This window comes from Oncorhynchus clarkii, chromosome 2 (assembly GCF_045791955.1).
Source record: "Oncorhynchus clarkii lewisi isolate Uvic-CL-2024 chromosome 2, UVic_Ocla_1.0, whole genome shotgun sequence".
NCBI classification, from domain to species: Eukaryota; Metazoa; Chordata; class Actinopteri; order Salmoniformes; family Salmonidae; genus Oncorhynchus; species Oncorhynchus clarkii.
The window spans coordinates 62,637,518-62,655,499 of NC_092148.1; the positions used below are offsets into that span (position 1 = coordinate 62,637,518).

Here is a 17,982-nt window from a genome sequence, read left to right on the forward strand (position 1 = left end):
AAGAGAAGTAACAGAAAACATGAGAGAAGGTGTATTTGAATAAGTATGAGGATGTCTTGTTCTCCACAGCTCTGGAGAGTGTACTGGCCTCTCTAGGAGTGTGTATGCATGTACAGTACCAGTTAAAAGTTTGGACACACCTACTCATTCAAGGGTTTTTCTTTATTATTTTCGACATTGTAGAATAATAGTGAAGACATCAAAACTATGAAATAACACAACAAAAAATGTATAACAAAATCCAAATATATTTTATATTTAAGATTCTTCAAAGTAGCCACCCTTTGCCTTGATGACAGTTTTGCACACTCTTGGCATTCTCTCAATCAGCTTCATGAGGTAGTCACCTGGAATGCATTTAAATTAACAGGTGTGCCTTGTTAAAAGTTATTTTGTGGAATTTCTTTCCTTCTTAATGCCAATCAGTTGTGTTTTGACAAGGTAGGGGTGGAATACAGAAGATAGCCCTATCTGTGTCACGTTCTGACCATCGTTCGTGTGTGTTTTCCTTGTTTTAGTGTTGGTCAGGACGTGAGCTGGGTGGGCATTCTATGTTGTGTGTCTGGTTTGTCTATTTCTATGTTTGGCATGATATGGTTCTCAATCAGAGGCAGGTGTTAGTCATTGTCTCTGATTGGGTGATTGTTCCTGTCTTTGTGGCACCAGATAGGACTGTTTTGTTTTTTTCACGTTTTGTAGATTGTTGTACTTTCATCTTTATTAAAGATGCACAAAACTAACCACGCTGCATTTTGGTCCGCCTCTCTTTCCCCAGAAGAAAACCGTTCAATCTGGTAAAAGACAAAGTCCATATTATGGCAAGAACAGCTCAAATAAGCAAAGAGAAATGACAGTCCATCATTACTTATAGACATGAAGGTCAGTCAATGCGGAACATTAAGAACTTTGAACGTTTCTTCAAGTGCAGTCGCAAAAACCATCAAGCGCTATGACGAAACTGGCTCTCATGTGGACAGCCACAGGAAAGGAAGACCCAAAGTTACCTCTGCTGCAGAGGATAAGTTCAGAAGAGTTACCAGCCTCAGAATTTGCAGCCCAAATAAATATTTCAAGTAGGTCAAGTAACAGACACATCTCAACATCAACTGTTCAGAGGAGACTGCGTGAATCAGGCCTTCATGGTCGAATTGCTGCAAAGAAACCAATACCAATAAGTGACTTGCTTTGGCCAAGAAACACAGCAATGTACATTAGACCGATGGAAATCTATCCTTTGGTCTGATGAGTCCAAATTTGAGATGTTTGGTTCCAACCGCCGTGTCTTTGTGAGACGCAGAGTAGGTGAATGGATCTCTGCATGTGTGGTTCCCACCGGGAAGCATGGAGGTGGTGTGATGATGCTTTGCTGTTGACACTGTCATCACACTGTGTGCAACAATAGTGTTTTTTTGAATGAATACCTCATCTCCCCACACCCCCACACCCTACAAATGGTCCCTCAGTCGAGCAGTGCATTTCAAACACAGATTCAACCACAAATAGCAGGGAGGTTTTCCAATAAAGAAAATGTAAAAACAGGCATTGAATATCCCTTTGAGCATGGTGAAGTTATTTATTACAATTTGGGTTGTGTATGTGTGACACAGTCACTACAAAGATACAGGTATCCTTCCAAACTCAGTTGCCGGAGAACAAGGAAACCGCTCAGGGATTTCACCATGAGGCCAATGGTGACTTTAAAGTAGTTAGAGTTTAATGGCTGTGATAGTTTTCTCCTGAGGATGGATCAACAACATTGCAGTTACTTCACAATACTAACCTAATTGACAGGCATCCTGTTTGCATCAAGGTACTAACGTTATACTGCAGAAAATGTGGAAAAGCAATTTACTTTTTGTCCTGACTACAAAGAGTTATGTATGGGGCAAATCCAATAGAACACGTCACTGAGTACAACTCTCCAAATTTTCATGCATAGTGTTGGCTGCATCATGTTGTGGGTATGCTTGTAATCGTTAAGGACTGGGGAGTTTTTCAGGATAAAAAAATACATGGAATGGAGCTAAATCCTAGAGGAAAACCTGGTTCAGTCTGCTTTCCACCAGATACTGGGAGATGAATTCCCCTTTCAGCAGAACAATAACCTAAAACAAGGCCAAATCTACACTTACTAAGAAGACAGTGAATATTCCTGAGTTTCCGATTTGCAGTTTTGACTTAAATCTACTTCAAAATCTGTGGCAAGACCTGAAAATAGTTCAACAACCAATTTGACAGAGCTTGAATACATTTAGAGACTTACCCAGAAAGACTCACAGCTGTAATGGCTGCCAAAGGTGCTTCTACAAAGTATTGACTCAGGGGTGTGAATACTTATGTAAATAGAATATTTCTGTATTTAATTTTCAATACATTTCCAAAAATGTCTAAAAACATGTTTTCACTTTGTCATTATGGGGTATGGTGTGTAGATGGGTGAGAAGAAAAAAAAATATTTTGCATTCAGGCTGTAACAACAAAATGTGGAACAAGTAAAGTGGTATATATACTTTCTGAAGGCACTGTACATGCAACTTAAAAGTTTCTTATCACAAATTTAGATTTTAAATCTTTTGGACATCAGAGCAAATCTTGAGGGAAACCTATTTGAGTCAGAAAAGGATATTCATATGATAGGTAAGAACCAATACTTTAAAAAATAATTGTTATTGGCACAAGATGGAAGGAATGTTGAAACATAACTAACAAAATTACAGGTAACGAAAATGTATGCTTAAACCAATGTATAGTTTTTTACAAATTAAATAAAATTAAAAGAATTCTACAGCACAACAAGAGTCATCATGTAAAACTAACAATGACGCAATAACCCATTCCTTCTGGGAGTGCCATGAAGTCCAAAAGTTCTGGAGTTAGAAAGTTATCAGAAGTATTACAAATGTAATTTTACTTCAAATCCATCTGTCGGCATCTTTCAAGACATGTCATATGAGGGGGCAGTGAGTTAGTTACCTGATGGACTGGAGGATACTCTTCTCGTCAATTGTCTTGAGAAAAACGTATACTTAAACTGGAAATCAACCAATCACCCATAGTTAAGACCATTAAAAAAATCATGTGCTTCATTATCTGAATATTGAAAGAGCGTAGGCAGTGGAGAGGAACAAAATGGTGCAATTTTAGGACACATGGGGGAGAGTAGTGCAGGCACTGGAGATAGGGGTGAGAGCAGCTGGGTCTGGGCAGGAGTGAGATTGTTGATGTTTGTGTATGTCTGTATGTTTCATTTCGTACTGTTAGCTAAAAAGTAAATAATAATAATCTCCATCCAACACGCAACTGTTTGTGTGAGCTTGTTTATGAATAATATGCATGTCTCAAATCAAATCAAATTTTATTTGTCATATGCGTCGTAAACTACAGGTGTATACTAACAGTGAAATGCTTACTTACAGGTCCTTTCCCAACAATGCAGAGTTAAAGTTAAGGATGATTATTTTTGAAATAGTCTCTGCAGTCTTTCCATGTGTGAGAGTATCCCTGCTGAAGAGAGAGTACAGTACACGGGATCTCTATCTAAATCTGCTTATATATAACATAGAGTAAGTTTCATCTGGTAACATGAAGCACAATTAGAAGAAACAAACAAATGTAGAGTTTGCACCCATGGGGATGGAGGGTGGATCCCTATGTAACGTAAACAAGTCAATTACCCTCTATGAAGGATGCACAGGCGTCTCCTCCTTTCCCTTCCAAACACTCAGGCAGGAAACACAGAAGCAGTGGAGGGGGCCTGGATACAGAGGAAATGAGGTTGAAAGATACTGTGTGACTGGAGTCTTCTGACCTTATTTAGGACAGAGCAGAGTGGGTAAGATGGCAGGCACCCGTCCAAGGCCTGTGAGGGATAGGAGGGAGGTGGGTTGGGGGTGTAGGACCTGGGGGATGAGGGAGATAGAAACAGTTGCATTTGGGGAAGAGGGGGGCAGGGAAGGACTGGCAAGGGTATGATGAAATGGTAGTGTGTCTGTAGACAGTTGTCTGGAGAGAGGGGAAGAGCCTTGGTAGCGGGAAGAGGAAGGGTGGAATATAAGGCCTTAGGGAGGTGAGGGGTACAAACGAGCAAAACAAGACCATCAGTACTAAAACAACAACTTCAAACCAAATGACAAGCTTTATTCCATGTTACAAAGTACAGCAACAGGATGACAACACAAAACAAGTCCAAATTCACCTGTGATTATTCAGACACACTTGAATTCAGACACATTCATTTAACAACCAGTAACTAAAACTAAAGTCCCTGAATTCACCTGTCTGTCTGTCTGTGTGTGAGAGTGAGTGCCTACTACTGAACAGCCATACAATTACCTTGTAATAGGAGCTGTGTCATTACGTTGAGAAAACAGTTGAGGAACGTTTAACAATCCTCTCCCCTCTTAGCTCAGGTTTAACAAGCAGCTAAGCTGACCAGTTGATAAATCTTTTATCATGTCAGAATCTCTGATTGTTGTTGGTATAAATAAGGTACATAATAGTGAGACCATTTTTTATCTTCAGATTAGTTGGAACAACTCCAGAGAATCACAGTGTGCACAACAAGGAGGTGAAATGCAATCAACTTGAACTCTTCCAATGAACAGCGCACCAAACTGAATCACTGCAGGAGGTGGAGAGGGATGGCACAAATATCGGAGCTGTGTGGATTCTTCCTCTCTTTCAAGTCAATGTCATAAAGTCTGATTCAGAGTTCAGGGTGTGCTACTCATTCTCCTCTTCTCACTCCTGGAATGGTTTCCCTTTTTTTTTGATTATGGCAAATGTACAGAAACACCCGGCCACACAGCCATGTGCTGAGGCAAGCAAGTTAGCAGTGCAACCACACCTCTACATCGGGAAGAGGGAGGAAGCCACTGAGGCAGACAGTCAGGGGTCTGAGTCCAGGTGACTCAGGTCACACACAGGTCCAGGAACAGATGGAGGTTTAATGAGAGTGCTGAGTGTAAACTGGGTATGTGAGGTCTGATAGGTCAAGGAGCAGCCGGCAGCAGGAACAGTCAGTAGGCCATCCAGAGACATGGACAGTCCAGTGGCTAAGTATTGGGCTGAGAAACCTTGGGAGGAACTGGGCAGGCATGTACAGTTTGTGTGTGTCACAAATGTAAGTGTAAGTGTATCTGTAACATTATTCCTTGTCATCGTTTCATGATGTTGCCGAGACGCACTTTCTTTTCCTGCTCAAACTGCCGGTGGTCAACTCTCTCCAGAAAATTCTTTCTTTCCACATACCTAAAAACAAACACAGAAAAAATAATTACTAAATCAAACAAACATCTAGCAGGAGATATTAAGAAGCACCCACGTGTGCGCGGACAGAGACACACACACACTCACTGGACTTTATGCAAACTGGAAACAATATATCCTGAGGCTGCATTTATTGTACCTGGGGATTTTAACAAAGCAAATTTGAGAACATGGCTACCTAAACTCTATCAGAATATTGATTGTAGTACTCGCGCTGGCAAAACTCTGGATCACTGCTACTCTAATTTGCGCGATGCATGCATCCCGCCCTCCCTTCGGCAAATCTGACCACGACTCCATTTTGCACCTCCCTTCATTTAGGCAGAAATTCAAACAGGACGTAATCGTGACAAGGACTATTCAACGCTGGTCTGACCAATCGGCATCCACTCTTCAAGATTGTTTTGATCACGCGGAATGGGACATGTTCCGGGTAACCTCAGAATAATATTGATTGATACGCTGATTCGGTGAGTGAGTTAATAAGTGAACCACCACATTTAACCATGGAAATTTGACTGGGAGTATGGCTGAATACAAACAGTGTAGTTACTCCCGCCGCAAAGCATTCAAACAAGCAAAATGTCAGTATAGAAACAAAGTGGAGTCGCAATTCAATGTCTCAATCACGAGACGTATGTGGCAGGGTCTACAGACAATCACAGACTACAAAAAGAAAACCAGTCACGTCATGGACACTGACGTCTTGCTTCCAGACCAACTAAACACCTGCTTTACCCGCTTTGAGTATAATACAGTGCCACCGACATGGCCCGCTACCAAGGACTGTGGGCTCTCCTTTTCCGTGGCCGATTTAAACGTGTTAACCCTTGCAAGGCTGTCGGCCTAGACGGCATCCCTAGCCGCATCCTCAGAGCATGCGCAGACCAGCTGGCTGGAGTGTTTACGGACATATTCAATCTCTCCCTATCCCAGTCTGCTGTCCCCACATGCTTCAAGATGGCCACCATTGTTCCTGTACCCAAGAAGGCACTTCTGTCCCATTCACATCAACGGGACAGGAGTGGAGAAGGTGGAAAGTTTTAAGTTCCTTGGCGTAAGATCCTCCGAAATGGTCCACCCACACAGACAGAGTGGTGAAGTGCTATGATGAAACTGTCTCTCATGAGGACCGCTACAGGGATGGAAGACCCAGAGTTACCTCTGGTGCAGAGGAAAAGTTCATTAGAGTTACCAGCCTCAGAAATTGCAGTCCAAATAAATGCTTCACAGAGTTCAAGTAACAGACACATCAACATCACCTGTTCAGAGGAAACTGTGTGGATAAGGCCTTCATGGTTGAATTGCTGCAAAGAAACCACTACTAAAGGACACCAATAATAAGAAGAGACTTGCTTGGACCAAAGAAACACAAGCAATGGACATTAAACCGGTGGAAATATGTCCTTTGGTCTGGAGTCCAAATTGGAGATGTTTGGTTCCAACCGTCGTGTCTTTGTGAGACACGGAGTGTGTGAACGGATGATCTCTGCATGTGTATTTCCCTGCATAAAGCATGAAGGAGGTGTTATGGTGTGGAGGCGCTTTGCTGGTGACACTGTGTGTGATTTATTTAGTATTCAAGGCACACTTAGTCAGCATGGCTACCACAGCATTCTGAAGCAATACCCATACCACCTGGTTTGGGCTTAGTGGGACTATAATTTGTTTTCAACAGGACAATGACCCAACACACCTCCAGGCTGTGTAAGGGCTAGTTTACCAAGAAGGAGAGTGATGGAGTGCTGCATCAGATGACCTGGCCTCCACAATCACCCGACCTCAACGCAATTTAGATGTTTTGGGATGAGTCGGACCGCAGAGTGAAGAAAAAGCAGCCAACGAGTGCTCAGCATATGTGGGAACTCCTTCAAGACTGTTGGAAAACCATTCCTCATGAAGCTGGTTGAGAAAATGCCAAGAGTGTGTAAAGCTGTCATCAGGCAAAGGGTGGCTACTTTGAAGAATCTAAAAACTAAAATATTTTGATTTGTTCAACACTTTTTTTGGTTACTACATGATTCCATGTGTTATTTCATAGTTTTTTCATAGTTTTTTCGACAATGTAGAAAATAGCTGTGTTCAAAACTTTTGAATGGTACTGTACATAGGCTTGGAATCACTGGCCACTTTAATAAAAGAACACTAGTCACTTTAATAATGTTTACATATGGCTTTACTCATCTCTTTACTCATCTCATGTACAGTTGAAGTCGGAGGTTTACATACACCTTAGCCAAATTTAAACTCAGTTTTTCACAATTACTGACATTTAATCCTAGTAAAAAATTCCCTGTCTTAAGTCAGTTAGGATCACCACTTTATTTTAAGAATGTGAAATGTCAGAATAATAGTAGATAATTATTCATTTCAGTTTTTATTTCTTTCATCACATTCCCAGTGGGTCAGAAGTTAACAAACACTCAATTAGTATTTGGTAGCATGGCCTTTAAATTCTTTAACTTGGGTCAAACATTTCAGGTAGTCTTCCACAAGCTTCCCACAATAAGTTGGGTGAATTTTGGCCCATTTCTCCTGACAGAGCTGGTGTAATGGAGTCCGATTTGTAGGCCTCCTTGCTCGCAAAAGCTTTTTCAGTTCTGCCCACACATTTTTTATAGGATTGAGGTCAGGGCTTTGTGATGCCCACTCCAATACCTTGACTTTGTTGTCCTTAAGCCATTTTGCCACAAATTTGGAAGTATGCTTGAGTTCATTGTCCATTCGGAAGACCAAGTTTTAACTTCCTGACTGATGTCTTGAGATGTTGCATCCATATATCCACATCATTTTCCATCCTCATTATGCCATCCATTTTGTGAAGTGCACCAGTCCCTCCTGAAGCAAAGCACCCCCACAACATGATGCTGCCACCCCTGTGCTTCACGGTTGGGATGGTGTTTTTCAGCTTGCAAGCCTCCCTCTTTTTCCTCCAAACATAACGATGGTCATCATGGCCAAACAGTTCTATTTTTGTCTCATCAGACCAGAGGACATTCCTCCAAAAAGTACGATCTTTGTACCCATGTGCAGTTGCAAACCGTAGTCTGCCTTTTTTATGGCGGTTTTGAAGCAGTGGCTTCTTCCTTGCTGAGCAACCATTCAGGTTATGACGATATAGGACTCGTTTTACTGTGGAAATAGATACTTTTGTACCCGTTTCCTCCAGCATCTTCACAAGGTCCTTTGCTGTTGTTCTGGGGATGATTTGCACTTTTCACACCAAAATATGTTAATCTCTAGGAGACAGAATGCGTCTCCTTCCTGAGCGGTATGACGGATGCGTGGTCCCATGGTGTTATACTTGTACAGATTAACTTGGTACCTTCAGGCGTTTGAAAATTGCTTCCAAGGATGAACAAGACTTGTGGAGGTCTACAATTTTTTTTCTGAGATCTTGGCTGATTTCTTTAGATTTTTCGATGATGTCAAGCAGAGGCACTGAGTTTGAAGGTAGGCCTTGCAATACATCCAGAGGTACACCTCCAATTGACTCAAATGAGGTCAATTGGCCTAACAGAAGCTTCTAAAGTCATGACATCATTTTCTGGAATTTTCCGAGCTGTTTAAAGGCACAGTCAACTTAGTGTATGCAAACGTCTGACCCACTGGAACTGTGATACAGTGAATTATAAGTGAAATAATCTGTCTGTAAATAATTGTTGGAAAAATGACTTGTGTCATGCACAACCGACTATAGTCCTAACCGACTATAGTTTGTTAACAAGAAATTTGTGGAGTGGTTGAAAATCTAGTTTTGTTTTTTTGTTGTTGAATTTTACCCCCTTTTCTCCCCAATTTCGTGGTATCTTGTCTCATCGCTACAACTCCCGCTCGGGAGAGACGAAGGTTGAAAGTCATGCGTCCTCCGATACACAACCCAACCAAGCCGCACTGCTTCTTAACACAGCGCGCATCCAACCCGGAAGCCAGCCGCACCAATGTGTCGGAGGAAACACCGTGCACCTGGCAACCTTGGTTAGCGTGCACTGCGCCCGGCCCACCACAGGAGTCGCTGGTGCTCGATGAGACAAGGACCGGCCAAACCCTCCCTAACCCGGACGACGCTAGGCCAATTGTGCGTCGCCCCACGGACCTCCCGGTCGCGGCCGGTTACGACAGAGCCTGGGCGCGAACCCAGAGTCTCTGGTGGCACAGCTGGCGATGCAGTACAGCGCCCTTAACCACTGCGCCACCCGGGAGGCAGAAAATCTAGTTTTAATGACTCCAACCTAAGTGTATGTAAACTTCTGACTTCAACCGTATATACTATATTCTATTTTACTGTATTTTAGTCAATTCCACGGCGACATTGCTCAATCTAACATTTATATATTCCATTATTTTAGAATTGTGTGTTTTGTTAGATATTACTGCACTGTTGGAGCTAGGAACACAAGCATTTAGCTACATCCGCAACAACATCTGCTAAATATGTGTATGTGACCAATAAAATTTGATTTGATTTCCATCTCCTATTCCTTCTCCTAGCATGGCCTATGCACACCACATAGAGCCTTCTCTATACATAAGGGACAGCTAGAAAGATACCACTGTACCCAAAGTTCCTCCCCAAAGCCATTACCAGCTGCCTCACGGCTCACACCCACCACTGGTTGTTGTCTGGCCCTGGATCAGAGGGAGGGAGGCCTCCTCACTGGCCCCCCAGCCTGTGTGCGACCCCCCGTGGGAGAGCAGTCCCAGGGCATACCCCTACCATGGGGCTGTCTGGAGCTCCAAGAACAGCTATGTGGTCTCCCAGTGTGGCCTAGTGGACCACCCTCAGCCCACTGCTGCCTCTCTCTCAGGACCCTGGCCTCCGCAACCACATCCCTCCCAAAGAGACAGAAAAACACTGAGAAAAGGGAGGAACTGGGAGAAAGCAGCCATTTAGCGTGTCGGATAGGCTGTATTTCTGAACTCTCCAACTACAGTCTTTAATTTAATGTATATTTACTTCATCTCACCACAATCTAGATTGGCTGAATATACAGTAAGACTCTTCTCTCTCATCTCCTATACTGAAGCACAGACAGACATAGCCAAAACCAGGGTAAGTGGTGGTAGTGTGACATCTCTGCCTGCATGGTTGAAAGCCTCTTCTACTCTCAACAGGCAGTGACAGAGTTAATCATCGCAATGTCTCCAAGGCTGCTCCAATGATGTCATGCTAGATTAGCATCCCCCCTGGTGGAGACCAAATCATCCCAAAGCAGTGGGACTGGAGAAATGAGAGAGCTAGCTCACACAGAGGAGTGCTATGGTGCTGGGTAGCCATGGAGACAGGTGCAGGCTGGGTTATGATGATTACGGGAAGAGATAATACAGAGACCTCAACCAGTGGCAGCAGGTATGTCATCCCCAGCCCCAGAGCAGGCTGGGTAATCACAGGTGAGAAGATGTCTGACTCCTTTTATTGGGTTCAAGAGACAAATGAACCCTTAAAAGGCCCAGTGCAGTCAAAATTATGTTTTTTCTATGTTTTGTTTCATATTGTACAACATATATGTTATTTCCTGATAGTTGCTGGTTGACAATAAAATGTACACAGGACATTCTAAATCTGCAGGTTTTGCATGAGTGGTTTTGGCTTGCCTGGTGATATCAGAAGGCAGTATAAGTTAATAGACCAATAACAGAGATTTCCAAACCTCTCTGCCAATAACATCTAGTTTTCAGGTTACATATCCCTCTATGTCCCTCACTAAAACCACTCCCAGACAGTCCTAGAATTTGTTTTATTGCTAAAAAGCTATTTTTTGTTTATTTTTTTACCATTTTAATAGAAAAGTATTACAGTAAGGTATTTTATTGTCACCAATACATTTTTTCATTGAGATAAAAACAGCTACATTGGGCCTTTAAATCAGAGGACTAGCAAAAGGTACCTGTGGAAAGCAACCCACCTTACAGAACTTGGCTATATCACCTGACACCTGACTTTCAGTGTCACCCAGGGATGAGCAAAAATTACAAAATACAATGACAAAAAAAGAGAGATCAATGTATCAAAATAAACGACAAAATACTTGTATTTTATAATGAATTTAATTCAAATACATGTATTTTGTATTTTAAAATACAGAAATACATTTGCAAGTAGCCGGGCCGAACTGCAATAAACATTCTCAGTAACAGTTACAGAACATTTTACTTGCTATGACTGTGGTATGTTATTGTTTCTAGTTGAATGCACTGACTGTAAGTCACTCTGGATTTGTAAAATGTACATATGAAAATGAACATACAAAAAAACAAAACAATGTGGGGTCATGTCTAGATGGGATACAGTTTAACCTAATTCTACTAATCTGCTGTGTAAATTCTCCGAAACCTGCCTAGAAAAGTCAATTTTGACAAAACCTTGTTTCAGGGCAGAGCTCATTAGAATAATACTCAGCATTCTTTGCAATTGTAAATTTTTACATACACATTTATATTTAGTTAATTTAGCAGATGGTCTTATCACACCATAGTACCATCAGACTTCTGATACCAATGCAAGGTGAAAGGGGGCCATGAAAAATGGCAAACCTCTATAAAATATGGTATTGAAAAGTATTTTGAAAATAAACTACAGCTAAACTTCAGCCCAGTGTAAAAAATACGTAATTAAAATGCATATTTCAAATACACGTAACAGAAATAATGCCCATCTCTGTTGTCACCACTCAGTTGATAGAGATCCTCGGCCCTCCTGACAAAATTGGGTCATCTGCACACATTTTTCACCCAATCCACATCACTGTGTTATTTTGACATCATTAATTTCTCTGTCATTTCATAATGTGCCCCACAAAGCAGGTCACCTCCCTGTGAGTGAACACTTGAACTAGACTAAGTGATAAGCATCGAGGTGACAGCCTTTTAGTGGTTGAGGAGATAGGAATATAGCGTGCTAGGTAGTTTGTTGTCTACACAGATTACTTTTATCCCTTAGCTCTCACTGTGAGCTACACACACCATAAGACTGGCCTACATCTCTTCAACATTCATTATTCATGATCAAAAGCAAAGAGATGTTCAGAAGAAAGTTGGTTACATAGTTAATTTAGACCAGGGGATGCGCAACTTTAATGTGGGTGGGAGCCACACTAAAAAAATCGGAACTGATGAGGGGCCGCAGTGGCTCGCAGGTCTGCGTACACACATCCATACCCACATGCAGTCAGAGTCAACCCTTGCCTTTTGGGGGCCATAAGCAACATTTTGTTGCGAGCAAAAAAATATAGCGGCTCTTGACAGTGAAGAGAAACAATTGAAGTTTTAGATTTAATTTCCTGCAATTCCACACATTTTGCCATAGGGTTGAGACAAATGTTTGCAGTTTTCAATATGATATCTGATGATCAATGGGGCCCCACCCGGTCAGTAATTCGACCTTGCTTACTACAAGTTTAAATAGCTGGCCACTAAACTAACTTACCAATCTAACAATGTTTAGCTGACATGGGCTTATTGAGTGACTGTCAGTAACTGACATAATAGAACACATCCTGATGCACAAGCACGTTTTGAAATTGCACCCTGTGAATTCTATTATTCTAACTTTTAATAGTAAGTTGAGACCAGGAAATGAATCCGCAGGCCTACAAAAAGGAGGTGGCCCATGGGCCGCCATTTGCCGATTTAGAGTGAACTCTCACTCTCATTTCACGGCCTGACTATCTCCTATGTGGTTTGTGTGTGTGACAGAAATAGGCATATGTATGATGCACACATATCTATTAATATCCACAGAACATAGGGGGAGGGGGAAGTGGGCAGTGTATATGCACCACTTTAGTGTAGGTGTCTTTTCACACTCCTGTGGTTGGCTGCTCTGAAACACTCACTGCATACAACAGGCACATAGGACAAGTGCTTTGTGTATTTGTGGGGTTTCAAAAATGTACTCAGAAAAGAGCAGGTTAAAAATGCATATGAATACACACGCGATCTCACCTAACCACACACCTATACACTGCAGCAAAGGGCAAGCTATAGTAGTGCATTCATCAGCATCAAGGAGTGAAAGGCCTTATCTGCAGAGCTCCTGGGTAAATGGATGTGGACTGCTATTGCTATGTATAGAGCAGGTGCTGCTCTGCACCCGACTCCCTGCCCCCCTCTAACCTCATATATAACCTGTTCTCGACTGTGTTTTCTTAGCTCTGCTCCGTACATTTCCTTTTCTGTGACGCAGGAACAGCGACCAGCAGTCAGGCTGCATAGCTCATCAGTCAAAGACACAGAGGAGGATGGAGAAGAGGAGAGAAAGATGGTGGGGGGGGCTGTTCAATTATTCATCTGTTCAACAGTAACCTTTAGGAAAGAATAATGCCACTGCAGGGCCTCTCTGAAGGCAGAGAGAAAATCCTGTTCTGGGAGAGGAGGCAGGCAGGAAGGGAGATGAGCGCCACTGAAAGCCCTGGATGTCAGATGATGCTGGTATTCTGAGAAGGCATGCAGATGGACAGCTGCTCCACAGCTACAGGTCAAGCAGGGGGATTATAGGCATTGATTGAAACTCAGTGTTAAATTCAAATCGTCCATCCATCATATCTAAACCAATATCCCAACAATTTCAATGAAAATAATCAAATCAACTCGGTTGGTGGTACACAACACACTCGCCTCTCGCCATGAGCCATCCACCCGTTGCCGAGAACCACATACCGGATTTCTTAATTAACAGGGTTGTTAAAATTGATTTTTAAGAGTATTACTTGCGCCTACCTAGCTCAAATTCTAGATGTCGGATTAAAACTACACTATAGCATCCATAAAGTGAGCACTGGACATAAAAACATGCTGGACTGACAAAATTTGTAGGTGCAACAGTTTTTATTAAATGTATAACTTATCGCTCTCCCGTGCACATTTCTTATTAAGAAACAACGACGTGCTACCTTCTTGTAGCATCTCTGACAATATGCTACCATCTCTTATTGGCCGAATCTCAGAGTTCTAACACCAGGTTGGTTGCTCGGCAACAACGCAGCTGCCAATCAGGAAGTGTATGCGAACAAACCTAGGTTACTGTATGTAGCTAGCTGGTATATTCAAGCTGAAGTTAATCAATACATGCAAACAGATATTTAGATTAGCTAGGTAGCTAAAGTTACATAGCTAATGTTAGCTTGCGTGTACAAAGTTCAGCAGCTAGCCTCTGTAGCTAGCTAACACCAGTCAGCTGAAAGCTGGCTAGCTAACGAACAGCCAAATAAAAGGTAGCTAGCAAATGAATGTGGTTTTGTTTTGATGAGCTAGGTATCTAAATAACGTAACGTTATACCAGTCAGATGAGAGTTAACGTTGGCTAGGTAGCTAGCAAGCGAGGGAAGCTAGCTAACTATATTTACCCAAATAAGGTTTTTCACATAAGGCTGAAGTCATCATGTGTAAACTGCTGATCTCGTGTAATCGGAGCACAAACAAATATGCACAAATAAACTTGCGAACATCCTTGGCTGCTATGATAGCAACCTTAGCTAGCATTACAATCTTACGTTGACTAACGTGTATGGCCAGTTCATGCACCGAAATAGAGCATACTTTCTTACACAAGACATAACTAGTTAGTTACGTTAACTTTAAAATCACAGACCTTTGGGAAACAGCCATCCTACTTCACATTAATTTGCATTGCACAGACCAAGTTGTGGTAAGATGAAGTAGCACAAAGAGACAGAAACAGAAACCGTTTACCTCATCATAAGTAGACATAAGTGCAATTGATTAAATACTTCCAATAGAAGAAAAAAATGTAGTTACGAATTGAACTTCAATTAAATGAGTTGACTCTTCACATGGGATGATTTCATTGAACAACAAAAGGGAATATTGAATGATTTCCTCTGCTTGGAGCAACAGGATTGGGGGGGCCAGTACGGATTTATTTTCTTACATCTGCAAGCAGAGCCTGAACATCAGACAGGATGGCATTGTCTCCCTCAATCTGTGCAATGGCTACTGCTATTGGTTTCAAGAGTTTCAGGATGCTTACCACTCTCTCCCAAAATACATAATCCAGAAGGATCCTCTTGATGGGGCTGTCCATATCGGCAGACTGTGATATGGCCATTTCCTGGAGAGACTCCTTCCCCTCCAGGAGACTGTCAAACATGATGACAACACCACTCTGCTCTTATTCTTCTCACTTTGCTTGGTGAGGTAGATTGCTGCTATAACTTGATGACCCTGCCTAACCATTTCCTTGGCTCTCTTGTAGAGTGTATCCATTTTCTTTCAGTGCAATGACATCCTTGAGGAGCAGATTCAATGCATGAGCAGCACAGCCAATGGGTGTAATGTGATGTTAGGACTCCTCCACTTTAGACCAAGCAGCCATCATGTTCACAGCATTGTCTGTCACCTTGGAGCAAATACCTTCTGTGGTCCAAGGTCATTGATGACTGCCTTCAGCTCATTTGCAATGTAGAGACTGGTGTGTCTGTTGTCCTTGTGTCTGTGCTCTTGTAGAATACTGGTTGAGGGGTGGAGATGTAGTTAATTATTCCTTGCCCACAAACATTTGACCACCTATCAGAGATGATTGCAATACAGGCTGCTTTCTCTATGATTTGCTTGACCTTCACTTGAACTCTGCATCCAGCAAATGAGTAGATAAAGCATGTCTGGTTGGAGGGGTGTATGCTGGACGAAGAACATTCAGAAATCTTTTCCAATACACATTGCCTGTGAGCATCAGAGGTGAACCAGTTGCATACACAGCTCGAGCAAGACATTCATCAGCATTTCTCTGACTACGTTCCTCCATTGAGTCAAAAAAACTTCTGATTCCAGGAGGACCATCAGCTGTTGCTATCGATAAGGTGTCCGATTCATAATTTTCACCTCGAATAGAAGTATAGGGACTTTTGTCAGAGGTTGCTTGTTGTGGGCGCTGAGGGAACTTTATGCACTTGGCCAGATGATTCGGCATCTTTGTTGCATTGTTCACATATGATTTGGCACAGTATTTGCAAATGTACACAGCTTTTCCTTCTACATTAGCTGCAGTGAAATGTCTCCACATATCAGATAGCGCCCGTGGCATTTTCCTGTAAAGATTAGAAAAAAATGACAAAAAAAAAAAATCAAATTCCAGATAAATAGTTAAGCAGTTAGATTAAACAACTCCTTTGTAAGATAAATGTTTTAAAATTATATGTATGGAAACAGGTGTATTAACACTCCTCAGTTAGCAGGCTCAAGCAAGCTAAAATCCACATGGTAGCAAAAACTAACTACAAAAATTGTTAACAAGTTAGAAATGATTTAAACACACTTTTCTGTAGGCTACGATTTACTAGTTAAGAAAAATATAATCTACGTCATATAAAATATATTCACCACACCCAGTATTGTAATCAAAACTTGTAGTCCTTGGCTCAGACAGTGTAGTAGTGTGGGCTCAATAGCATCTCATAGTGTGCAATATCTTGAGAAACAGCTGTACATGTGATGGAAGAGTGCACTGCACATGTGATGGAAGAATGCACTGAGGGTTGCAATTCCATTGAATTGTGGATAGTTTAACCAAAATATGCTACAAGACCTAGAATTGCCTTATGATTTTAAGCAAAATTCCCCAAATTCCAGGGCTTAACTTCCTATGGAAAATTTCTGGAAATTTCCTGGAATATTTCCGACCCTTTGCAACCCTACTCAGACTCACTGCTTGCCGAACATTCTGTGTGCCATCCTGGTCTCATGCAAAGCCGGGACACTGAAATTAGTATGATATGTTACGTTTGGTATGGTTACATAAGATAGTAGGTTACTTAAAACCTCTTAAGGATCCGCCCCTTTTCCCCCCAATTTTCACCTAAAAAGACATACCCAAATCTCAGGACCTGAAACAAGGATATGCATATTCCTAATACCATTTGAAAGGAAACACTTTGAAGTTTGTGGAAATGTGAAATGAATGTAGGAGAATATAACACATTAGATATGGAAAAAGATAATACAAAGAAATGCAAGAGTAAGGCCATAATGTATTATTCCAATCCAGGCACCATTTAGATTTTGGCCACTAGATGGCTGCTGTGTATGTGCAAAGTTTTAGACTGATCCAATGAACCATTGGTTATATGTTCAAAATATTGTACCAAGACTGTCCAAATGTGCCTAATGGGTTTATTAATACATTTTCAAGTTCATAATTGTACACTCTCCTCAAACAATAGCATGGTATTATTTCACTGTAATAGCTACTGTAAATTGGACAGGGCAGTTAGATTAACAAGAATTGAAGCTTTATGCCCATATCAGACATGTCTATGTCATGGGAAATTTGCATGTTACTTACAACCTCAAGCTAATCACATTAGGTTAACCATCCCGTGGGGGACACACCAATCCTGTAGAGGTTTTAGACCACTTCACTGCAGCCAAATTACCAAATCACCCACTAGTGGCCTCATGAGGTGAAATGTAATTCATATTTTTCAAAATTAAAAAACATTATTTCAAAACACTTGCCAAAAATCTGGTGTTTGTATGTCAAACGGTTTTGTTATATTTCAGTCTCCTGTAATGTATACTGTGCATTCGGAAAGTATTCAGACCCCTTCCCTCATTCCACATTTTGTTACGTTACAGCCTTATCTAAAATTGATTAAATCCACATTTTTTCCTCATTAATTTACACACAATACCCCATAATGACAAAAGTAAAATAGGTTAGTAGACATTTTTGCTAATTTATTTAAAAATATATATATT

The 17,982-nt window shown here is 41.5% G+C and overlaps 1 protein-coding gene across 2 annotated transcripts in view; it reads right to left on the reverse strand.

The window, feature by feature from the left end:
* Positions 1 to 4,116: 4,116 nt before the first annotated feature.
* LOC139371314 (craniofacial development protein 1-like) overlaps positions 4,117 to 17,982 on the reverse strand; it is a 51,174-nt gene continuing 37,308 nt past the window's right edge. The window contains exon 7 of one of the 2 annotated variants that reach the window (XM_071111644.1): positions 4,117 to 5,250. In XM_071111644.1, the coding sequence (XP_070967745.1) occupies positions 5,157 to 5,250 (94 nt within the window). In that variant the 3' untranslated portion in view covers positions 4,117 to 5,156. Of the gene's footprint in view, positions 5,251 to 11,302; positions 16,314 to 17,982 lie in introns of those variants that run through there. The other variant, XM_071111635.1, reaches the window with a different exon arrangement.